At 37.1% G+C, this 25,125-nt stretch overlaps 3 protein-coding genes across 6 annotated transcripts; all 3 read left to right on the top strand.

The window, feature by feature from the left end:
- The first annotated feature begins 7,352 nt into the window (after nt 1-7,352).
- Nucleotides 7,353-23,740, top strand: LOC120159152 (universal stress protein PHOS32-like). Of its 4 annotated transcripts, XM_039169803.1 has the most exons (4): nt 7,353-7,366; nt 13,462-13,466; nt 21,414-22,077; nt 23,509-23,740. In XM_039169803.1, exons 3-4 carry the CDS (start codon nt 21,420-21,422, stop codon nt 23,544-23,546), a joined length of 696 nt encoding a protein of 231 aa, XP_039025734.1. In that variant the 5' UTR covers nt 7,353-7,366; nt 13,462-13,466; nt 21,414-21,419; the 3' UTR covers nt 23,547-23,740. The 4 variants fall into 4 exon arrangements, with proteins under 4 accessions (XP_039025734.1, XP_039025738.1, XP_039025737.1 ...); XM_039169807.1 differs by lacking the exons at nt 7,353-7,366; nt 13,462-13,466 and adding an exon at nt 23,381-23,419 and having other exon boundaries at nt 21,345-22,077; nt 23,518-23,740; XM_039169806.1 differs by lacking the exons at nt 7,353-7,366; nt 13,462-13,466 and adding an exon at nt 23,381-23,419 and having other exon boundaries at nt 21,345-22,077.
- Nucleotides 9,060-14,464, top strand: LOC120159153 (tRNA (guanine(37)-N1)-methyltransferase 1-like). Its single transcript, XM_039169808.1, has 7 exons — nt 9,060-9,269; nt 9,354-9,424; nt 9,590-9,732; nt 9,882-9,900; nt 13,596-13,688; nt 13,990-14,102; nt 14,218-14,464. The coding sequence occupies exons 1-7, from the start codon at nt 9,181-9,183 to the stop codon at nt 14,359-14,361; spliced, it is 672 nt and encodes a 223-aa protein (XP_039025739.1). The 5' UTR covers nt 9,060-9,180; the 3' UTR covers nt 14,362-14,464.
- Nucleotides 18,703-19,947, top strand: LOC120159150 (protein SPOROCYTELESS-like). The gene is made up of 3 exons (XM_039169801.1): nt 18,703-19,239; nt 19,429-19,635; nt 19,726-19,947. The coding sequence occupies exons 1-3, from the start codon at nt 18,703-18,705 to the stop codon at nt 19,936-19,938; spliced, it is 957 nt and encodes a 318-aa protein (XP_039025732.1). The 3' UTR covers nt 19,939-19,947.
- Nucleotides 23,741-25,125: the final 1,385 nt, after the last annotated feature.

The following is a 25,125-nucleotide window of genomic DNA, read 5'->3' as shown; positions in this document are numbered from 1 at the left end:
ATCCATCATCCCAGAAGGGATTTCATCCTCAGAAAAAGATAAAAAATTATCAGCTTGTACATTAGAAACTAACCGATCCAACTTTTCAATGGGCAACTCTTTCGGAACAAAAGTCTGGTTCAAAACCTTTAATAGAGCATTCCTATGGGCCTCCGAACTCAAAAGTAATGACAAAACAGAAATACGGGCTGGCAACTTGTGTAACTGTTCCACAACACTGTACTCACTGTGTTTCAGAAACTTCAAAAATTCTATCGCTTCACTCTCGGTTACTGGTTCATTGATAACAGGCTTATCCTCTTCTATCTGCACGTCAACCTTTTTCCCTTTATCAACTACAACCTTCTTCTCAGACTCTTTAGGTGGATTAAGAGAATAACACCTACCACTTCTAGTAAAGCGTCCCACCTCATCTACTTCCTCATTCTCTTTTGTTACATCTCCCATCTGGCAATCATATCTCCAAGGCACTTGTTTATTATCCCGATATGGGAATGGAGATGGAGGTGTAATAACCACTTTTGGGGCTACCTTCTCAGCAACTCGATTTTTGGGAGTAATAATTAGGGGACAACTGGCATTGTATACCCCTTTAGACGATCCTTCTGAAGCGCAAACTTCCGCTTCCTCTTCTTCAGCAATCTCTCTAAAGAACTCAATTTCTTTACTGTCCATCATGTCTTGTATCAAAGATAGGAAGTCAGGACATTGCTGAATATTGTGTCCCTCACTGTTATGATACAGGCATACCTCTCCACTGTTAAACTGTTCACCCATCAAACTGGGCTTCAACAATCCTACCTTGACCATCTGGCACCACACCCAACTCATGGGTGATACCACCTCACCAACATTCCTTACAATTCTCTTTCCTTTCTCTTCAGTAATCGCATTAACTCCTGCCCCTGCATGGCTTGGCAACGGATTTTGAGCTATATTTGGCTGCTCACTGTCACCAAAGTTGATGACATTCCTCGTTCTCAAAGCTTGGACAACCTTCTTAAAAGCAGTACAATTCTCAATGGAATGCCCAGGGTTCCCTGCATGGTACTCACACTGAGCACTAGCATCATACCATTTGGGAAAAGGAGGTTGCATTGGTGTCACGTGATACGGTGAAACCACATGTCGATCATACAAAATCTGAAACAATTCCTTATAAGTCATCGGAATTGGATCAAATTGAGGCCTCTCTCTCCTTTGGTCCCTTACCCCTTGTCTATTGTCATTTTGTGTTGATGACCCTGCTCCTTGAGGACGGGAAACAGTGATGTTATTAGAATCGTACTGCCTCACATTACTGACTTCGTTTTCCTTTTTCCTCGTTGGTGGCCTCTTACTAGACTCTCCTCCCTCGAGCTTCCCACTCTTAACAGCCAATTCAATCATTTCTCCCGCCGTAACTACATCAGCAAAATTTCGATAAGGATTACCGATAAGATGCGAGAAAAAAGGAGCCTTTAAGGTGTTGACAAAAAGCATATTTGTTTCTTCCTCTTCCAATGGCGGGTGGACTTGCACTGCTACATCTCTCCATCTTTGAGCATATTGTCTAAAACTCTCGTTAGACTTCTTTTCCATTCCTTGCAACATCATCCTGTTGGGCCTAACATCCTTCACATGTTTGTATTGCTCAAGAAATGACTTAGCCAAGTCTTTCCACGATTTAATATTAGCTCTACTCAGCTGGTTATACCATCGGATTGCCGAGCCAGTTAAGCTTTCCTGAAAGCAGTGTATCAACAATTGATCGTCCCCTATGTATCCGGTCATCTTCCTACAAAACATTGTGATGTGTGCAGAGGGGCACCTGGTACCATCAAACTTTTCAAAGTCAGGAACTTTAAACTTTGGAGGCAAGACCAGATCAGGAACTAGACTTAACTCCTTTGTGTCGAATCCATAGACACTGGTATCTTCCTTCATGGCTCTGACCTCTCTTTCTAACTGCTTCCATTTCTCTTCCAACAGATTGTTTTGGTCCTTCTTGGCTTCTTCATCAAGGTCCGGAACTTGATGATATTGATGTTCTTCCTGATACGTACTAGATCCAGGCTGTACGTTAACAGAAGCACCGACTGGATTAATGTGCACCTTCCCGACATGAACAGGGGTCACTTGAACATTCTGAGATTGTTCTGGGGCTAACCCTGGATAATGAAGTGGGTCTTCAATTACACCTTCTGGCATAGGGCTTTTCCCATGTTCTGGATTTCTTCCATCCAACATACTCGCAAACTTGGCAAACATCTCCTTTTGGGCATTCATCATATCTTCTTGCATTTTCTTGATATTATCTTGTAACTCCGACTGAGCCTTCTCAATTTGGGCAAGTTTGTCTTCCATAACTTTCTTCCTGGTTCTGTAGATATGCTTGGGATTTTCCAGTATTACTCTGTCACAGAGTCATTTTGTTATCGCTGATATTTATTAATGAATATGAAACATATAATTATGAATGAATAAAATGCGATGCAAAAATTAAATGCATTAAAAAAATGCATATGCAAAATGCAGGGTGTTAATCCTGGAACGACTCCTTAGAACAACTCTTTATATTAGAACGACGTTCAAGTTCAAAGTTGAAACACATCACAAATAAATCTGCACCATTTCTCCTATTTGTTGTACACGTGCTAGCAACTCCATGATCTTCTGGTTTTCTTCAGCCTCAGGATCCAGTTCTTCAGTCACATCAGCAGCTTCCTCAGATAGAATGACCAAATATTGAGTTATTCCCCGCGCGTGGTCTAGGTAACAAGCAATAAAATCCTCTATTTGCTTAACTCTCGCCTGAGCTCGCTCCCACCGAAAACGCCACTGTATATCCCCCTCATAAGGAACTATCGATAGCTCACTTGCTTGCCTCTGAAAATCTTGAACCATGGCTTCAAGCTCGCTCACTTGTCTCTTCAAACTTTCAACCTCCCACGGCTCGAGCTACCCTCCCGCTTCGGTATCGTCGTAATGCAGTCTCTAAACTTGAAATTTTCCCCTTCAACTTCTCATTCTGGGCTTGACTCTCTTGTAACCGCTGCTCTAAAGAATCATTTTCCTTCGATAAAATCTTCACTTGGTGTCTGCTTTGCTTGAGCTCTTCTTGATTCTCTCCGGATACTCTTTTGAGGCTTGCCACCTCTTGCCTTAATTCGACAGACTTACTCGAGCTAGAACCTGCCTGAGCTTTTACCATTCGCTGATAAGTTGACCGAAGATCGTCAAAGTCTAGCCGAAGTTGTTTCTCTACTTTTTCAATTCGATCTGCTCTACTCTTCTGAATGTCAATTTCCAATCCCTTTTGATACACTTCATCTTCTAGCTTCTGTAAAGTCATTCTCCATTGTCTCCGTTCTGCTTCGAAATCGCACTTAGCTAACTCTAATGGAGATGGCACCACTCTCAATTGTTCTTCCACCGGTTGAATATTTTCAGGATTCACCATCGGGATATTGTCATTGACTCGACCGCTTCTCCACTGCTCGTATTCTTGAGATAACTCGAGATCATAGGTGAACAAATTCACGCGACGAGTTTGCTTCCAGGCCTCAGCAACCCCTTTAACTTTACCCTTATACTGATCTCCTTTGAATGCAAACTCTGATCCTTCCAAGTCCCACGTGGCTGGAATGAACTGCCTCGACCCATACTGTCTGGAAACTAGTAGCGATGCATACCCAACAGAACCCCATATACCTGGCAAAGGAACCCAATCTCGCTCTCCACATCGGTAAAGTATATCCGAAGAAGTATTCCACGAAGCTCGCCACAAAATATCTCCATCTCTGATATCCTTGAAGATGACCATCCATTTTTCTTCAGTGAAACCCCCAGGCCACTCTTTAGAAAGAAAATCTTTCAAAGGCGAAAACCCCTCTAGAAACACTCGTCCTGGTGCTCTTTCAACATGTTTAAAATGATTCAGAATCCACACTAGCAGCAAAGGCGCACATCCTATAAAGCATCCTTCTCCCTCGCGCCTACAAGAACTCAAAGACCGGAACGTCTCAGCTAGAATAGCTGGAACAGGATCCACGTGCTTGTCTAATCTTTCAAACAGGTCAACAACTGATACGTCTACATATCCTAGCACTTTTGGAAAAATAACGAGCCCATAAATCCCTAAAGCAAACAAGTCAAGCTTCTTTCTCTTATCAGGATGATGAGCAATTACTTCTTTCAGAGCAGCCCAAGAGATGCACTCACTGTCTCCCTTCTTCTTAATGTTTCTGATTACCCAATCTTCACTCATTCTGGTCATCAATAGTAATTTCTTCTTAAACGAAGGAGTGACTGGCAGCTTGGTATATACTCTATCCATCTGTGACCTCGAACAACGGACCAAAGCTTGATACTCCTCTATTATTGGTGTTAGATCCACTCTACCAAATGTGAAACAGCTATAAGTCGGGTTCCAGAACTGTGCCAATGCTCTAAACAGATTTCGGTCAATAGAAACATCCAGAAGATAAGGAATATCGCCGTACAACTGATAAAACATCTCCTTATCGGCTACTGTCCATCTTCCCCATATCTCCTTTAGCTCACTTAGATCATTCTGACGCACGTTGATGTGAGTGTAACCAAATAACTCTGACACATATCCAGGCATTACGCTGTCTCCATTGGTCAATTGGGACTGTTCCGACCACCTCAAAACATCTGCATTATCTTCAACCTCTTTCTGAACCGTTCGTTCCATATTACTGGCCTTCTATATGGACATCGATCCCAAATCAACACCATGTAATGGACAATGCAATGCAAAACAGAAAAGAAACAAGGCAAAAACAACAAAAGATCGGTTAGTAAACATGAAGCAATTAATTCAGGATAATAATTTGTTCAAAATCCTACCCCATATGTTGACTACCCCATCATGCTTTATCAGATCCTACCCAATATGATATCTACCCCCATGCTTTGTTATCCACAAAAGAAATCTAACCTCATGATATCTATTTCGCATGCTTGTTCAAAAAATACACCTAACCGCATGATATCTAGTTCGCATGCATTTATTCGAAAAAACGAAAATAAATGACTCAAAAAAGCTTTTCCTTGTGTACCCTCCTCACGGGATTCTTAAGGTTCGGGTTTGGTTCAACCTAAGTTCAGGCTCTATGTTCACTATATGCCGGGTTAGGTTCTAAAGTAATAGGTTCTCGAATTGTCCTTGCCGGTGCCCCATTGGGCTGCCGAACCCTCAATCCTGGCCCATCACAGGCTTTAGGGGATCGAGTTCAATTTCGAGGGAACACACCTCCTTATGTCCATGCGGAGGTGATTACCATCACGAGTACCATAAGGCGTGAGCTCCAGGAGCGATCCACTATCCCATGCGGAGGTGAAAACCACACGAGGGCATAGTCTCTCACTCCTACTTAAATAGGACGGAGCGGGGTTTTAGCTCATGTTATGACAATGCAGCTGTGCAGTGTGTGAGGAAAAGCGAAAAAACAAACAATAAAAACATTCAAAATCAATTCCTAAAACAAACAATTATTCTGAAACCATTAGCAAACAGATTAGTACAACTATTTAATTGTCAATCGAATTAAATTAAAGAAATCAACATACAAACAAACAAAAATTATTAAAAACCAAACAATGGATCAAAAATAAAATTAAAACGAATTTGTAATTTTCAATTGCAAAGAAAATTAATTACTCGACTATCGGCTTGACTCTCTAAAAAAATTGTCCCCAGCGGAGTCGCCAAGCTGTCGAAACGATTTTTTCTTAAAGGTGAAAAGGTGAGATTTAAAAAAAACACATTAATTTTTAATTTATATCTTTCAATTGATTTTTAATTTAAAAACAAATGCGATTTAAAAAACCTTTCGTTTCGAAAAAATTCAGATTTCTTTTATAATCGAAAAAATACAATTCAAAGAGTCGCCACCAATCTTTGATTAGGGTGTGATTGGGCACCCAAAAATGATGTTATTTTAAATAAAAATTAACTTTAATTAAAACAACAAATTGAGGTCTGCGTTACCAAAATCCGAGTTCGGGAGTCGGTTACGTGTGGGGAAGGCCCCACAACGCCCTAAATCGGTACCTAGTCGATTAATTAACGTCTTTGCAATGAACTTTACAAATTCGAGTTTATTTTGATTCTTGATCCCATAAAGTAAAAATGTAAATTTAAAGCATTCAAAAACACTCAAACAAATTAAATTGAAATTACCAAGTTATTTTAGAAAGATAAAGGATGTTCGATTATTTACAAATATCGAGACCAGATCTTAAAGATATAACAACCTTTTCTCGATATATTTAAATAAACGAACATTTCTTTTTCTCTCGTTCCCAAATTTTAGGTGACGAATCAATTTTTTTGTTTCACTTTCGGGATACATTTTTACTTTAAAATCATTAAAAGCGGACCTCAAATCAGTTATGACGGCCCACTTCAACAACTTTAAATTAAAAGGGTACCCTTAGTCCGATTATGTAATAGGTCGAGTTATGCATGTAAGGCTATCATACAAATTGTACCAAAAAATTATGTCATGCCAGAAATTAATTAAACAAAATTAAAAATATCATACAATGTGACATAAAAAAAATTTACATACATATGTTTTAATTAAAAATCATAAATTATGCATATTAACATATTATATACACATGTGACCTAAATATAAAAACAAAATCATAACATACTAAACTACAAATTTTAAAAAGATATACTATTAGAGTTAGAGTGAATTTAAATAAATGTAAAATTCGACATACAGATTAAAACTAAAGTATGGATCTAAATGAAAATTGCCTAAATATAATGGATTTACAAACAAACAAAAACTATAACAGAATTGAAATTGATAAAATAATAAAATCAGGACAAACACAAAATATTAAATTCGAAAGGAATCCTAAAGGTGACTAAAGTATAAATATGTGACTAAAGAACAAGAGCACGAAAGAAAAATACCATAAAATTTCAATGGCCAAACATTAATTAACCCTAAAATTTTAATATATAATATTCTTTAATATCAAACTAAGCAACTCAGCCGTATCATCTCCAAAACACCATGCTTTCATTTTTCAACTTCTTTGAAGGGGAAATGGAGACTACAGCAACCAACGACCAAGGCTCTCTTTTGGGTTTTGCGATAAAGACCCAACACAAGAAGGACGAAGATCAAAGGCTCTCTTCGACGTCAGAACATACCCGAGCCAGGTAACCCAATCTTAAACACCTAATTTTCTTGAAATTTAATACAGAGAAGCATGATTCCTTCAAAAAGGAGATCCCCATTTTCTTTCCGCTTCGTATTACTCCTATAGATTTATGCTAAGCTACTCTTTAAAAAAAACAATTGTTTTTTTATTTAAAAACCCTCTCCTTCCTCTAGTTTTTCGTCTGTTTCAGACATGGAAAAATTAATTTTTTTTATATATTTTAGTAAGGAATTCCCTAATGAACGGCGACCTACACTCTGACAACGACAGGATCAACAAAAGAAACGGTAACGAGATTAAACTCATTCTTTTCTTACATCTTTTATTTGTTTAGAAATAAGAACACCCATAACATACTGGAAATGGAAAAGAAAGAAAGAAAATACCAAAAAACAGATATTTACTTTCTATTGCTTCTTCGGCTTTTTGAATACAACGGTGAGACTCCTTGGGAATTTTCTTGAACGTGATCTCCTCGATGACTGGAACGGGGATACAAGCGACGTGGTGGTTATCCTCTTCAACTCCGGCAAGTAAGGGCTACGTTATCTCATTGAAAAGCTTCTATTTGTTGTTGATGGCCCTTTTTTTGGATTTTTGGCTAAATGAACATATTTGAATGGGTATTTTCCGATTGGAATCTCTCTCTCTTCTTTCGATGTGTGTTAATGGTTGGGAATGGCTACTGGTTTCTGCTCTGTTTTTGCTCAATGCTCTTGTTTTCTTTTTTTTTTTGTTCTCCCCCCTTTCTTTTTTCTGTTTTCTCTTCTTTTCTATCCCCATGCTGATAGTTTCTAGTAGTTAAAATCCCCTCAAAACTGACCATTTTACAGTTTTTTAATTCCCCACTATCTAATTATTCCAACTGCTAAAAACCAACCTGAATCTCTTTCTTTTTCTGCATCCAACTGCTGTCCATTGGTCTTGAACTGGGCCTCCAATATGTTTGGGCTTATTTGGGCTCTCACTGATCCACACTATAACTCGTACTGGATCTAAAACTCGAACGGAGTCCCCGGACAAAACCGAGCATCTACAGAAACCAGAGAGAATAGTTCTTTGACTATAGAGCTTGTGAGATGTAAGCTGACTTTGTTCTATGATTATTGGCAGATGAATGAGGTATATCGCACGAAAGCATCATAATTGTGTTTGTTTGGGGGGCAAATTTATAAAGTGAAGTCCATTTTTTAGCTTCGGTTATGTTTCCTTTTCTTGACTCTGCAATTGAGTCCATTCTAGTATTGTTTTATACAACAAACATTGATTTCAAACTTTTGTTATCTCTTCAAAAAAGGCGTTCTAGGCATCAGATTCATTTAAGTAATTCTTGAAGTTAGGGTGTCTTGCCCGGAGAAAATGTTCCTCGTTTCATCATCCCCACCTCTCATCCCCCCCCTATCCGTCATTTTCTACTAATGCTTTGAAAGACTGTAACACAAATTTATAGGAATCCTGGTTCACTTACTTCTAATGTCATTGTCTTTAATAAGGTTAGAAGCTGGACCGGCAGCATGATTGGCAGATATGGAAGAACTTTTAATTTGCAAATAAATGGACAAAGCAAGATTTTGCAATCAATTACGTAGACATTTTGTAATTATTATCAATTATTAAATTATGTCATGAAAATTCTGCATATGCTATTCTATTACACAAGGGCCACAAAACTGTAGCCTCCACGGCAAAGAGGAAAGAAAATTAAGGGGGAAATATCTAGAGTGGGTTGTAGTTTTTTCTTTCGACTATAACAACTAATCACAGTCGGATATAAATGTTTGCAACATCAATGGGGGCTCTAAATCTTATGCATTCCTTGCAGATCTTGGAGACCCTGCTACCAGAGGGCATGATTATTCCTTCAGCCTTTGAGACGGTTGGTCATATGGTTGTTTTCCACTTTATCAGGTGGTTCTGGACAAAAGCAAGCCAAAAATACAAACAGTTGTAAATAAGATTGATGTCATTCAAAATGACTACCGAACAATGCAGCTTGAGGTGTTAGCAGGGAATCACTCCTTGGTGACTACAGTGGTTGAGAATGGACTGCGATTTCGTGTTGATTTGGAAAAAGTGTATGCACTGCTTTCATCAAAACAGTAAGATATTTAACTTCAGGGGCAAGGTATTCATGTTCCTCTTTTCCGCCTTTTGTGCAGGTATTGGAACTCAAGGCTTGGAACGGAGAGGCAGAGGCTTCTGAGTGGCTTCAATCGCAATGATGTCATATGTATGCTTTCAACTTTACGTTGTTTGGAATTATGTATTACAAATAATCATTGTTATAATCACCAAGAGTCTTTAATGTGCACAAATTTTGTATTAGCTATACTTCTATAAATATTCATATCAATATGCTTACATGTCTCAACTCTTCAGTTTTCATAATTTACAGGTGATGTATTCTCTGGGGTTGGTCCGATTGCAATATCTGCTGCTAAGATAGTAAAACGTGTTTATGCTAATGATTTGAACCCTTTTGCGTTTGAATATCTTGAAAGAAATAGTGTCCTCAACAAACTTGAGAGGAAGATTAAGGTAACATTGTGCTAGTGGATAAAATGACTAATCTTCTAGTAGATACTGGTCATCACTGATGCAACCTTGAGCCTAGCAATATATACACCATTTTGCGAGTTAATGGAATTATATTCCTCCTACTAAGGTTTTTTTATGGTGCTGTCTAGATCTTTAACATGGATGGAAGTAGGGGTGGGAATAGGCCAGGTCAGGCTTTAAAAGGCCTGAGCCTGGCCTACGATGAAATTTTTAGGCCTGAGTCTGGCCTACAGCCTATCAAAGGCTTTTTATTTTGGCTCGGCCTGGCCTGTTTAAAAGCCTGGCCTGATAGCCTTTTTAAAAGCCTTCTTCACAAAAAAAATAACACACCTGATTGGCTAATGGCGAAAAGAATTATTGAATTGGGCGTGGTCAATTACGATAAATGGACATCATCTCTGCATATTTTTTATGTTTCTATATCTATACAGGAACCAAGGTAAATGTGCAACTCATTCCATCTATATTACCATTTCTTTCTTCTTCAAACAAACAAATAAATATATGTCTAAAAGATAGTAAACAAACAAATAAAACATTGTTGCAGTACAAGCATCATGGGTAATTCATCGTAATTGGCAAAATTCCTCCTTTTTAATTGCTACTCCACCCCACTAGTATTAAACAAATAAATAAAACCCTTTGAAAGAAATGAAAGAAAATAAACGATAAAGAAGTGATGGGTGTGGTCAGGGCGAGCATGGGCAAGAGTGATGGGCTCGGTGGATTCACGCGCCGATGGCGCACTGTAACATCCTCAATACCGGGTTAGTGACCAAATTGAAATATTTTGAAATTTGGTGATTAAAGTAGAATAATTGAATAGTTTAATGATTTATCTGGAAATATTTCCTAGAAGTTAGTAATTATTAAAGGAATTAAAGGGCAAAATGGTCATTTGATAAGGAAAATTTAATATCCCTTTTATAAGATAAGGGAACCACGTGGGAAAAGAGAGAATTCTCCAGAGTTTTCTTTCTTTTTCTTCCTCCTCCCGTATCTCCAAGCTCAAAGGTGAGTTTCTTTGTTTGTTGATTAATTGTTGATTTTAAGGTTGGGTTATGATCATTAGATGATAATTAAGCTTAAGGAAAGCTTAATTTGTTCTAAAACAACAAGATGAAAGATATAGAAGAGATTAAAGAAAATGAGTTTTTAGATGAATTTCTGGGAAAGAGTTAATAAGTGAAATTTGAGAAGGAATTTGACTTGTCATCACTAAGAATAAGAGATTTATGAAGTTAGAAAGGATTAATAACAAAGTTGAAAGTTTAGTAAGATTCTTAATTTTAAGAATCATGATGAGATATGGAAGATAGAGATGGTTTATATGAATACAAGTTGGTTTAAGTAATGGTAGTTGAGTTTAATGACATGATAGGGGCTTAATATAGAAGAATTGAATGAAGAGTTGATGATTTTCGGGCGTAAAGTACAAATTCTGGGCAAAGTGTATCATGCACATTCAATGTGTACCGATGCACTCTTTAAAGAAGAAACATCGAATGCCTTGAGTGTACCGATGCACAGTTAGTGCATCGATGCACCCCCTTAAAATGAAAACATCGAAGGTGATTTGTGCATCGATGCATGGGTAGTGCATCGATGCACATGTTAAAGAATGTATCAATACACTGTAGAATGTATCGATGCACTTCAAGGGAAAATAGAATTATACCTTTCTTTTGGTCTAAGAAATGATAGATTAGAATATCTCAATTGGATATTGATATGTATCAATGTATGATTATATAGATATCGAGCGCGAACAAGTTCCAGAACGATTATCAAGTTAAGATTCGATCGAAAGAGAGGAAAACATAAAAGTGGATTGGAACTTAGTGAGGCCAAGGTGAGTGCATATTAGATAGTTTATTATATTTAATGGAAATAAGATTTGTGACAAGTCTATTTCCTATAGTAAAATATATGAATTCATTAATATGAGCATATGGTTGATATGTTACATGTGTGTTATTGATTGTTGCATGTGTTAATGATAGGTGTGACTACATGTTAGAATGATACATGTTAAGTGTCCATGATATATGTACACATGATAATACGATATAAGTTAAATTATGTAATATGATACATAACTATAAGATAAGTGAAGGAATGTATATATGATAGAGATTATGTATGAGATATATGAGAAGAGGTAGATTTGATTAGGTGAAAAAGAATACAAACATATATTAAGCCATGTTATATGTAAATGTGAAAGAAGTTACATGATTATATGTAAATGTGAAAGAAGTTAGGAGCTTATATGAACATGTGATATGAATGTGTATATGTGATACAAGTTATGAAACATAAGCTACGTGATATGTGACAGTGAATTACGTGTTGATATGACATAAGTATATGAACAAATGAGAAATGATATAGAGTTTTACATATACATGTGGTATGTGACAAAAGAGAAAGAACAAGTGATATGAAATATTATAAATGATAATGCCCATGTTATGTGATATGAGAGCTAGGGGGTATAGTTGGCATGCCAAGAGTTGAGGGTTTGCCTATGTTCTACGAAACATATGGACAGTTTTACATGTCTTTCGAGACATATGGACAATATACCTATGTTCTAAGGAACATATGGTCAGTTTACCTAGGTTCTTCGGGACCTATGGACAGTTGCCGAGGTTCTTTATGACCTCTGGATAGGTCCTTCGGGACATTTATACGAGTTGTGGTGACAGTATAGTGGTGCACAACCTCAATGTACTCACATACCTTAAGTTCTCAAAAGTATACATGAGCTAATACATAGACTTTAAAGAGATTAAATAAATCAATTGATATGATACGATGTGTGTTCGGTTGTGAACTGATATATGTGTACCATGATGTGTATAGAAATGTTTAGTATATGTTTATACGATAAAAAGAATTAGTTACAGGTGTACATGGGATAATAAGAGATAACATTGAATACAATGTATGTGTTATATATATGTGTTTTGATATTAATTATATGATATGATATGATATATGTGTGTTAGTGATCATTGTATATGTTATAAGATATATGATATGAACATAATGGATCATATAAACAAGAGAATAGAAATATGAATGGTAATAATATGATAAGGATAGGAAAGAAGATAAGTATATGCATGTGCGGATTTGATATATGAATGGATATATGTTTGGGTATGATGTGATAGCAATAATAGTTCATGCATGATTACAAGTTATAGTTTACAGTATATGTTTATTGCCTCACTAAGTCATAGACTTAGCGTGTGATTGTTTCACACGTAGGTTACAGAAACGAGAAGAAGAGTATAGAGCAATGCGGAGCAAGACATGTCAGTTCTCCTTACCGAATGCCAGATCAGAAGAGAGGTGAATAATATGTATTTTAATATATAAAGTTATAGTTGGCATGTACTCAAAAGAATATAGTGTATAAGTTCTGAATAGTTTTGTAAACGTTTTGAATAAGTTATATGTTATAAAAATGTTAAATTACTCACTATTTTATACAAGTAAATGTTTTGAAAAGTCAATGTGACACTTTGGACTCGGATCCGGGTCGGATACGGGTTGGGGGTGTTACACGCACTGTTTCGGACAGAGTGCTGACAGGGTGCGGGTGCTTCACGTGGGAGCTCGTGCGTGCTTGCAGCTGCAATGGGTCTGTTTAATTTAATAAGCAAGTCTATCAGGCTTATAAGGCTTTATAATAAGCCTAAACTTGACCTATTTAAATTAATAGGCTTTTAAAAAAACTCGAGCCTGATCTGTTTATTAAATAGGCTTTATGTAGGCCAGGCCGTAGGCCCCTGTAGTCCGGCCTGACCTATTCCCACCCCTATATGAAAGAAGGTTCATCAATGCTATGTTTTCTAGTGAGAAAGCACATTCCATCACACATGTAGTTATGAATTTGCCGAATGATGCTGCAGAATTTCTTGGTAAGTCGGTCACCTTGTGGTGGCCGGAAGATTTCTTTTGCTTGCATTTGCTTTCCTTGAGTGATTAACACCATCTTTGGTGTACTTTGTAGCCTGTGAACTGCTTATCTGATCTAGTTATTTTTAGTTGTTTTCCCATAGTTATTGTAACATTCTTTGGGTTGCATGTTAAAGATCAACTAGTTGATCGTAGTTGTTACTTGTTATTCAAGGAATTACAGATAAGATTGCATTGTAGTTAGGATTGGAATCACGGTGGCTGAAGTTGAACTACTTTCTATATTTTGGCCTTGACAAACAGATGCATTCAGGGGAGTATACAGAGATCAACCTAGAGATAAAGAATTAAACTTTCCCACTATTCATGTCTATGGATTCTCTAAAGCTCGAGATCCCGAGTTTGATTTTCATGAGGTCTAGTGCCACAATCTCATAATATTGGCGTGTCCATTTATCCAGTGCTAGTTCAGTTGCCATTTTTTCCCGTTTCTTCATTTCATATTGATTTTCACATTCCTTGCTAATGCAGCGGATACGAATCGCCTTGCAAGAAGTTGCTGTTAATGTGGACATGCGTAGGGTACGCCTTGTTGCACCCGAAAAATATATGCTGTGTGCATCTTTTATCCTTCCAAGGAGTGTAGCTTTTGCAGAATGTAGTTTAAATGTGTAAAATAGCTGATTTGTAAAACTGAGAAGTTCATATCAAATTTTGTATTATTCATTTCTGTGGCAAATATACTCATTTTCACTGAGGTGAATGTATGCTTTCAGAAGATTCCAACCAAAAGAGAAGAGCATAAAACAATGAAAATACCTAAACAACAGAGAATTCATGGTTTTTCAAAGATACATAAACATCTTACAGACACATATAGTTACTGTCCCCACGTTTGTGTTTTACAGTCCATATGTTTGCTTGTTTTTCATATATGCAGCACTATAACAGCTGGGTACCTGTTTTGGATGGCTCAGATTAACTCAACCCAACACTCTGAAGCCACTCTGTTGAGAGATCCTGTCCCTCCATAAAAATCTTAAAGAACCAAAGAAGTGTTTTTTCTTTTTAACTATGTTGGGCAAACATGCAATAAAACCTTGGAAAAGGAGTCATGTAGGGAGAAAGATAACAGCAAAGAGGAACAAAATCTCAGTTCAGATTGCTGAGATCCCAGTAAGTATTATTGTTTTTATATGACTGTGGTCCAATATTGAAATGAGAGAGAAGAAAAGGGATCTTTTGATCTTTGTTAAGGGCATTCTTTGATTTTTTTTTTTTTAACCTTAAAGAGTAAGGCCCTTTCACAAGCTGCATAAAGCTACAACCAACAGTTACTCTAACCTTTGGTTTCTTATAGCAAACCTTAAGATACCCTTTGGAGTTCAAAGCAAATGGTTACCTACTCTTTCTTAAGCAAATATATGCACGGTAATTTTGTTTTGCAGCTGGGAAATCTAAGATTAATTTGTGATAATTTGTTTTAATCTAAAATATTATTATATATATTATAAAAAATTAGACAATTGATAATAATCTTAGTTACAACAGAAAATGTTATATTACGACGGATTTTAACCTAAAATGCTACTATGTCTATTTTAAAAAGTTACACGATTGGTAATAATTTCAGTTATAATTTAGAATGTTACATGAGTTTCTTAACGGTAACTTTTTAAGTTATAACTAAAATAGTTATGTAATTTACATAATTTATTATGAAAAACGTAATAAACTTGAATTAGTTTTTAAGTAATGGATAGATTAATGTTAATACCCTAATGCAAATTTATTTAAGGATAAAAATTGAGTTAGTTTGATGTCACTTTCTTTAGCTTTTTTTAAGGTAAATATACATATGGTCCCCCATTGTCATGCAAAAAAGGAGGTTCCGTAGTTAGGTTCATAGCCCTATAAATGTATGATCTCCATCAAAAGCTGCCAAATGGTAGGACACCTTGGCGTATAAATGCCCCAAAACTGAGTCCATGCAGGGCACAATCTGCTTCCCAAACCCCAAGAATCCTTCCATGTCTGCCCAAACCCAGCAAACCCTAAACCCTCCGTCAAACCCCAAAACAAAAACATACATGGAAGGAAGAAAACCCTGAACCCTATGGTTTCACACATGTATATGGCCTAGGATCTAGATCCTTTCTTCTTTATATATGAAGAATAAAACTTCATCACACCATACATATGCATATGGCCTAGGATCTAGAGTACTAGATCAAGGCTTACAGTAGGAACTAGAGATTAAGGCAGTTTTGCTTAGGTGGCGGGTGATGATTGGTTGGAATTTTGGTATTGTGGACCGTCCTATATAAATTTGTTCAGCTTGCATGCAATTGTGTGAAAGGGATGGGGATGCATGGGATGATTATAAAGATCAACCAGAATCATATCTGAAAATTACATCTTCTGGTGCCATGAACATGATTCAATGGTAACGGGGCCTAGGAATTTCCCGTCCGACACATGCATTAAGAGTCATTATAAAATTTACTATACAAAATCGAAAGAATACTTCATCTCTTCTCCTCTTTTTCCCTCTCTCGTGACAACGCCATCCCTAATCTTTAATTATCAATTTTTTTCTTCTAAATCATGATTACAATTCTTGGTATAAATTAGAAGGGATGAAGTACCGATAAACAAGTTGGAGAGTCCCATGAACTAGTAAAGTACCCCGCGGACTCGGCTTTATTTATTTGAAGGTGTTTTCAAAATATGCAAGAACCAGGGCATCACTGCAACCCTACAACATAGCTAGGCAGATTCACATTGTCATGGCCAAATCGTACTCTTTATGATTGCTCTTCCACAGTTCCACCTTTTAATTATAATACAATTACATAAAAATAATTAAAATATAATATATGACAAAATTCCAGAGCATATATCAAGTTAAGATCCACCACCTTGTTATTATAAGCTTCATTCCAATAAATCCAAAACCAATTCACAAATAACATCGGTGTATATTTTAAGTATGTATAATCTACACCCACAAAATAATAATTATAATAACCACAAAATGATATAGAAGAAATTACAAGAAAGTTGAAAAGGATTAAAAATACACATTTTGCATGGAGATGAAAGGCCGTAATGTTTGTCTAAAACCGACACTCCCAACTACTTCAAACGGAGTTGTAGTGTCCTTTGTGTCTCGGTATAATCAGGCGGTCTCAGTATCCGACACGTGTCTCTAGGTACTATTCTACTTTAACAACAAATTCACCCCTCTCTTTCGCGCGTGAGTTACATTACTCCATTACGAGACAACCTTTGCATTACACGCTCCTTTTCATGACTGCTTCTGGATTTTTTCGGCACAGGGTTTTATGTTTCTCATTCGGGTTTTACTGATTTCAGGAAAGGCTTTTTTTGTCCTTTCCATTATATATATATATATATATATATAGGGTGAATCCACGAGATAATGTTCTCGAACTTTTTTATTCACGAGATAATGTACATCCCAGATTAATTGTTGAAATGGGGTGAATTCTACAGTGAGCTTGGAGGTCGCCATGGCATCCGAGCGACCTTGGAGGTCGCCATGGCATGCGGGCGACCTTGGAGGTCGCCATGGCATCCGAGCGACCTGTGGGGTGTTTTGCAAAGTAGGTCGCCATGCAATCAAATAGTGTGGTGTTTTCAGATTCAATTTTTAAAGCATTTTTAGTCTATTATTGTATTTTATTTACATTTATTTATAATATACCTTTAGGCATCTTTGTTTCTCTGTTTAATTTTTAAGATTAACAGAGTTGTGTGTATATATAGAAATTTATTATTGAATTTAGAGAAAAAAGATTAATTATGAAGTCTAGCATTTGTATTGGAATGTCCAGCGTGAGACGTTGTTGTAGGTCGCCATGCACGTCCCAACATGATGGGCATCCGAGGCCATCCGATCGAGGCCATCCGACCGAGGCCATCCGAAAGCATCCGATGCCATCCGAGAGCATCCGATGCCATCCGAACGAGCTATGTGAGGCCATCCGAACGAGCTATGAGATGGCATCTGATGGCAACCGAGCGAGCTATGCGAGGGAATCCGAGCAACCGAGCGAGGGTAGGTCGCCCGGAGTACATGGCGACCTACAAGGTTGCCCGGAGTGCATGGTGACCTACCCTCGCTCGGTTGCCCTCGGATTCCCTCGCATAGCTCGCTCGGTTGCCCTCGGATGCCCTCGCATAGCTCGTTCGGATGGCCTCGGTCGGATGGCCTCGGATGCCCAGCGTGTTGGGGCGTGCATGGCGACCTGGTAGGTCGTTGGGCGTGCATGGCGACCTACCCCAGGGACTGTAGAGATCACCCTATCTGAGCAATTAATCTGGCGAGGGCACTATCTCGTGAAAAAAAAAAATTCAACGCATTATCTCGTTGATTTTGCCTCTATATATATATATATATATATATATATATATATATATATATATATATATATAGTGTTATGATTTAGATGTATTGTAATATTTTTTAATTTTACACGTATTTAAGATTGTTATATAAATAAAAATAGATGATTAAAATTTATTTTTTATTTCTTTTTTGATAAATATCTTTACATTTTTATTTTTAATCTTAATTCATTTGTTTTTATTCATTCAACGATATAAAATCTGAATAAAACTAAATATATTTTACATTGTATAATTAGATCTTGTACCGTATATATATAATTTTGACATCATGATTTTTTTTCCATAGAATTACTTTTTTTAACAAATTAATTTTCCTTCTTTATACATTTTAACAGTTCATAGAGGTAGATTTATATGTTCTTTTATTAGATTTCTCAAAACTTTGGTTTTAGTTGCATTAAATTGATGTCTAAAGAAAATCCAAATCTTTCAGAACCCTCTGTCTATAAAAAAAAAAATCTTTTTTATCATCAAGCAAAAGCCAATCGCAGGATACAAAAGAACTTCTCCTTTGTCTCTCTCTCTCTCTGTCTATTTCTCTTTCAGTTAAGCCAAAACCATCAAACTCCCATTATTTTAATGGCCACTTCACTCACACTCTCCACTCCAAACACTGACAACCCAACAAAGGGAGACGAAGCTAAACCAGCCATGGAGTTTGTGAAGAGCAACAAAGGGAGGAAACCTAATGGGAAATCCCCACACCCAAAGAAACAGCCACAAAGAGGCATGGGAGTTGCCCAACTAGAACATTTAAGGAAAATGAATGAAACCAGAACCACAACGGCAATAACCCAGTTCCCTTGTGAAACTAGAGGAGGAGGAGGAGGAGCTGGGAATGTTCCCGTATTTCACGGTATAGTTCGTTATGGTGTTCCCATGGTGATCAATGGTGGAGGTGGTGGGGGGTTATGGGGTTCGGGAAGTGAAACAGATGGTTTGATGATGCAAAGGGTTGTCGGAAATGGAGGATTTGGTGGGTTTAACGGTCAGGTTTTGGTGGGAAATCCTGGTAACTTGCAGGTCGGTTGTGGTGTTGTGGAGGCTCCAAAAGAGCTCTCTTCAATGCCAAAGTTTCAGCATAGTAAACCTGATCGTTGTGATGGTTGCTTCAAGGTATAGTTCTTCTTAATCTGCAAACTTTTTTGAGCGTTGGGTTTTGTTTTGTTTGTAGTCTTGTGTTTCTGGTTTGGGGTTGAGTCCTGTTTGGTTAGCTAGAAAATATATCAAATCCAGAAACTAGGCAGTATTGGTCTTGGCCATCTTTATTCTTATCTTACTGATCATTTTTTACACATGTTGCAGAAGAAGCGTTGCAATGGAGAAACTGGAGGGATATTCAACCACTTTAGACAAATTTTCCCCAGAAAAGAAGCTGATTTTCATGGAAGGAACCTGGAAAACAATCAAAATTACACCAATGAAGAGATGAATGGATTCAGTGCAAGAGCTGCAAAGAGTGCTTATGCCTATGCAGCAGCAACAGGAGGCCAAATGAACAACATCAATGAGGTAAAAATGAAATTGTGTTTTCAATCAAATAAAACACATTTCTTTTCCACTGGAACTCTTTTGATATAATTTCATTTTTCTGGGGGGCAGACTGTGGATGTGTTGGCTATTCACAAGAAGGGAAACTCAGTTGGCACTGGAAGTTATGTGACGGAGTATGAATTTTTCCCAGAGAAAAATGGGAGAAACACAGCTTTCAAAGAATGGGAACTGCCACAAGAAGATTCTTTGTCTTTGGGAGGTGAAGCTTCTCATGTTAATGCTTCTAATTGTGTTGATTTGTCACTCAAGCTTTCTTATTAGAAGCATATATATATATACAGGGAAATTGTCTGTTTTGGTTTTACCATTACATTGATTTGGTGGTGTATGTGTAATTAATGCCCTTTTGACAAAAAACCAAATTCCAAATACAGCTTTAAAAAACTTAATTATATTTGATATACTAAATTACTGCAATTGATCTTTCTGCAATCCATTTTGTCAGCTTCAAAAGATTTGTACACGTCCCAAACTTTAAAGCTTGGCCCGGAAACTATATGCAAAAGAAACTGGCTAAAATTATGCCATACATAGAAGAAGATATGCATAGATGGTAGAGACTGGTCTTGTGTCGTTGCATGTAGAAACTGCAAATCAATAGTTTCATTTGGCTTAAGTAACCCTGGCTCCCATTAAAATGCTGAGTTGTAAGAATTTTGCCTTTGATCATTATAGCTCCATTCTTTGTGATATTCCGTGGAGCATGGTTGTGTCTCTCAATAGGCTCAAAACCCTAGCAACTGTTACTCTCTCTCTTTTAGAGTTTTACTTCTAGTTTGTTTTTTTCAATGGGGTGAGACACGAGTAGGGTATCTCTAGCTTTCTGTTAATGGGAGTGAGCTAATTAAGTAAAACTTTTTATGGTTTGCTTTCGAAAAACGTGTAATGTAACCAAATCATATAGATAACTATCATTGTTTCCGGGAAAATCTAAGCAAAACGTTCACAGACATATATATATACACTAACGACTTTGGAGATGATCAGAAACTGGCTGCTGCTAGCTACTACTGTAACTGATGAATGCAGGTCAATGTTTCAATATAAACTTGGAACACACAAATAATCTTAAGGAAACCATGTTAAATACTTAAATAAATCTGAGTGGGAGCTATAGTCTGGTTACTGGTGGTGGCAAAAGCCGAGTATTGCCAACGTTTTGATTGGTTGCTCTCACTGATATGTATGTTTCTTCATTCCCCCGCTTTTCCTTTTGGATTTATTTTGGTTAACCATTAAAAAGAAAATCAATCCTTTTGAGTAATTCATGGGCTAGCATATTTTTGCAGTGTTTTCTCATTTTCCTGGAAATTGACTAGGAAAATACCATGTTAAACACTAAAACTATTAAAGGAAATTTCATGCATTGCCACCAGGAAGAGAAAATTTCATTTTTATTTGCATAGCTTAAAAGATCTATTTTTTTTCCCGAGAATAAAGGTCGCTTCACATGGTTTGTGCTTTTGGACGACTTATAAGGATGAAGGTAGGGGAGGTGAGAGTGTTGGGTTTTAATTTGGAAATTAAATATCTTATATTTCTGTATTAAATGATATTAACACTTTATTAAATTACTGTTAATTCAATTTGCTATTTGAATATTAGGAAAAGAAATTGAAAATTTAAATATAAAGGGGTAAGTCAATGGAAACGTTACTCTACAAAGTCCAGACTTTTCAGCCGCTTCAAAATCTCCATTCATCATCAACCTAAGACATCGTAAACTGAATCCTCCCCAAAAAATGAATCCCTCGGATTACGGTGACCACCCTCAGCTCCCAACGATCAAGATCCACCACCCATCATCCCCTCACCACCCCACCTCCACCGCTACCCCCACCGCGGGCGCCCGCCGCAGAATCGGCGTAGCCGTCGACCTCTCCGAAGAGTCTGCTTTCGCCGTCCGTTGGGCTGTTCAGGACTACATCCGGGCCGAGGATGCTGTCCTCCTCCTCCATGTGTCCCCCACCTCCGTACTCTATGGAGCCGACTGGGGCCCACTCCCCCATACCCCTCAAAGCCCGGGGACGCCGCAGTCACAGAAACAACTTGAAGACGATTTCGACGCCTTCACGGCGTCGAAGGTGGCGGATTTGGCCAAACCCTTGAAGGAAGCTGGGATTCCTTTTAAGATCCATATAGTGAAAGATCATGATATGAGGGAAAGGTTGTGCCTTGAGGTGGAGAGGCTAGGGTTGAGTGCTGTTATAATGGGGAGTCGAGGTTTTGGAGCTGAGAAAAGAGGGAGTGATGGGAAGCTGGGAAGCGTTAGTGATTATTGTGTCCATCACTGTGTTTGTCCCGTTGTTGTTGTTAGGTGTCCCGAAGATAAAGAGGGCGGCAATGGCAAGCCCGTGGTAACGGTTAAGGAGGCCGAGGTAGAGGCAGAAAGTGGCAAAGGTTAATCCTTTTTCGGGTTTTCTATTTTTTGTCGTTGTTTCAGTTTGATTGCAACTTTGAGACCTTTGTACTTGTTTCAATGCTTAATTTGGATGATTTGCTCCTTTTAAATTGCTTGTGGGTTTTTATAGCATCATCAAATCATCTATGCAGCAAATCCTACATGTCTAGATTGTTTTTGGTTGTGAATAAATGAAATATGGGTTCTTGGCAATGTCTATAAATGTTTATGTCGGATGATTTTAGCTTTTTTTAAATCTAATCCAGCTTGCTAGAAATGTATTAGTTTCTTGCTGTATGCATTGTTGTGCGGATATGATTATTTTCGATGGTGATAATGGATCATACACCTCGCTTCTAATGAGTTAGTAGTTCATAATCCATAAATATGATAAAGGTATGTGTAGCCATTGATAGTGATAGTTTCTCTTCCCTTGATTTGAGCTCGGTTCTGGATGTTAGGGTATGAAATTTCAGAAACTAATTGAAATAGGGAACAGTGGTCTACAATGCAAGTGATGATATGGTAGTGCCATTTGCTTGGTGTTGGATCTTATAATAGGGGTTGCTGCGAGAATGATAAATGAGATAAAGACCCGGGATAGCGATTGCTACTATTTCTTTACCTGTTAAACCTGTGCCAATGCAAGTATGAAGTCTAATACTGAACTGGGAAGTTATACTGCTCATAGAGGTTTGAATGTGCTATTAGAAAGATGTTTTGAGTAGTTATTTTGCCCACTTAAGATGAAGCAAGTTTATGCTTGAAGGCACTGGAGTATTTCTAGTGCTTGAGGACCGGATGATCGATTGGAGCTTAAGAGGAAAGCTTTTATTATGTTCAATTTAAAATCGTTTTAACTTGGAAAATATGGGGGAGATAAATTGATTTGGCGTGCTTTGTACTCGGACAGTTTTGTTAAAGCATACTTTCCCCCTGATATTCAGACACTTTAAGAATGATGATGTGGCAATTAAGTGTTTGTTGGAAAGTAGGGTAGTTCCGATTTATATACGTATGTATGTATAGTTCCAATGTGTTTTATAAGCAAATAGGTATACATACAAAGAAATAAGTAGACATACAAAGAAAAAATATCTGTCAGTACTCTATATCGGCGGAAACATGTAGTAAACATGAGATTGCATGTTATGAAATCAATAGCATGTTTTACTAGCAAAGCTTCCTTAGTTTCTTTTATAGCTTTTGGTTTCATGTATGAAACTTGTGCGAGTTGCTGAATTTTGAGCTTACTGTAACCTTGTAAATTGACATTAGTTTTTTATGCTTCTTTCGTGGCAGATGCTTAGCGTAATTTCAGCTTTATCGTATCAGTAGCAGGTCCGAATCTTGATGTTGGAAATATCTTCAATCTCAATTCTCAAGTTATAATACCTGTCGTTCTTATTTCTTTCCATCGTGCATTGTAGCGAGTTTAGGAATTAGCCGGCGTGAAGAGAAGTGGTGAAATGTGTGTGCCAGTTGATGGTTAAAATGGATTGATCCAAGGGTTTCCTGGTCCTTGTAACAACTCTTTAACGATGATGTTGTACGGTTAACGATGTTCTTGATTTGATTATGGCCACTGAACTGAAGGATGCTATTTGCCTGTACTTGGATATATGTACTATGAGATAAACCTTGTCTCGACATTTGGTTTTAGTTCCAACGAGCTGTTTGTACTTACTTTGCATATGGTAAAGATATGAGATAAACCTATTGCAGCTCGTGCTGTTAAACTCATAACAGGTCTACACTCGAGCAACAAGTGAACCCCTGTCTCCGTCTGAACGAAGCAGAGGATGCATCTGCCTTCGATACCGAGTCCTCGTCTAATAGACCTATCTTGGGTAACCAATATATCATGCATTGCCAAGCAATCCACCAAGGAGTGCTTTGGTATGTGGAAAATGAACCATAGTCCTTGCTCTTGTCTGCATGTTGACATTATGCAACTATTTTCCTTTGCTTCAAGAGCCTGTTCCAGCTTTAGGTATTACCAGTAGAAACATGTATATGAAGCTAAATCCTGGCCATTTATGATGATCCAGCCTGAACTTGTATGGCCCAAATATGTTGGATCTAAATATAATTATTAAAAATTAAAAGATCTGATTATAAAAATATCATGATAAAAAGGTTTTATATCTATAAATGAATTAAAATATGGGTACATGAAATCAATCAAGTTAATCCACATGGTGTTTTGCAAGTTGATCTTTTTTAATTATCATTTCATTATTACGCATTTACACTTTATCCGGTAGCTTTTGAATGGAGTTTCGTTTTCAAGGTAGACATGTAAAAGAATCGAACAAACACGAATGGAGGTATGTTTATGTTCGTTCATTTAATTTTAACCGAATAAATGAACGAAGACGAACATAAACGAACAAAAAAATTTTTGTTCGTGTTCGTTCGTAAAGAAATGTTCATGTTTTCTTTTTTATATTCTATATATTTTTATTTTATTGTTAGGTTAGTTGCCTTCCTTTACCTATAATTTATTTATTTTATTTGGAAATTCACAAATCCGTTCGCAATAAAAAAATATTTAATTTTAGAAGGATTTAAAACAATATAAATATTTATTATTTAATTTACTGATCAATTAATTCAGACGAGAGATCGTATAATTTTATGATGAGAATTGTCCTTTAAATTTAGTTTACTCCAATTAAATACTAAAATTCAAATCTTAATCCTTCTTAAAAAAAATTAACATCTTATTCATTAAACCAACTAATAGTTTATTAAAAAGTTAAAAATGTACAATGATAATATTGGATTAATAATTCATATTAAACCTTTTACATGATGATCTGTTGCCTTTTTTTTATCAAGATTCTTGTAAAATATTTAAATGTAAAATGTATCATTGATAATGAAATGACCATCCAGCTCAGTTAGTAGAGCACAAGGTTCTTAATCTTGAGGTCGTGGGATCGAGTCTCACGGAGGACATTTCATAATTCGGAGGTCTCTTACGGAAGTTACTCTCAACCTGATGTTGAGGGTAGTCTACTATCTTACCTCCCTTTACCCCA

This window comes from Hibiscus syriacus, unplaced genomic scaffold (genome assembly GCF_006381635.1).
Source record: "Hibiscus syriacus cultivar Baekdansim isolate YM2019G1 unplaced genomic scaffold, ASM638163v2 tig00111342_pilon, whole genome shotgun sequence".
In the NCBI taxonomy this organism is placed as follows: Eukaryota; Viridiplantae; Streptophyta; class Magnoliopsida; order Malvales; family Malvaceae; genus Hibiscus; species Hibiscus syriacus.
The sequence above is the reverse complement of the archived record's forward strand: the minus strand, read 5'-3'. Positions and strand labels throughout refer to the sequence as shown.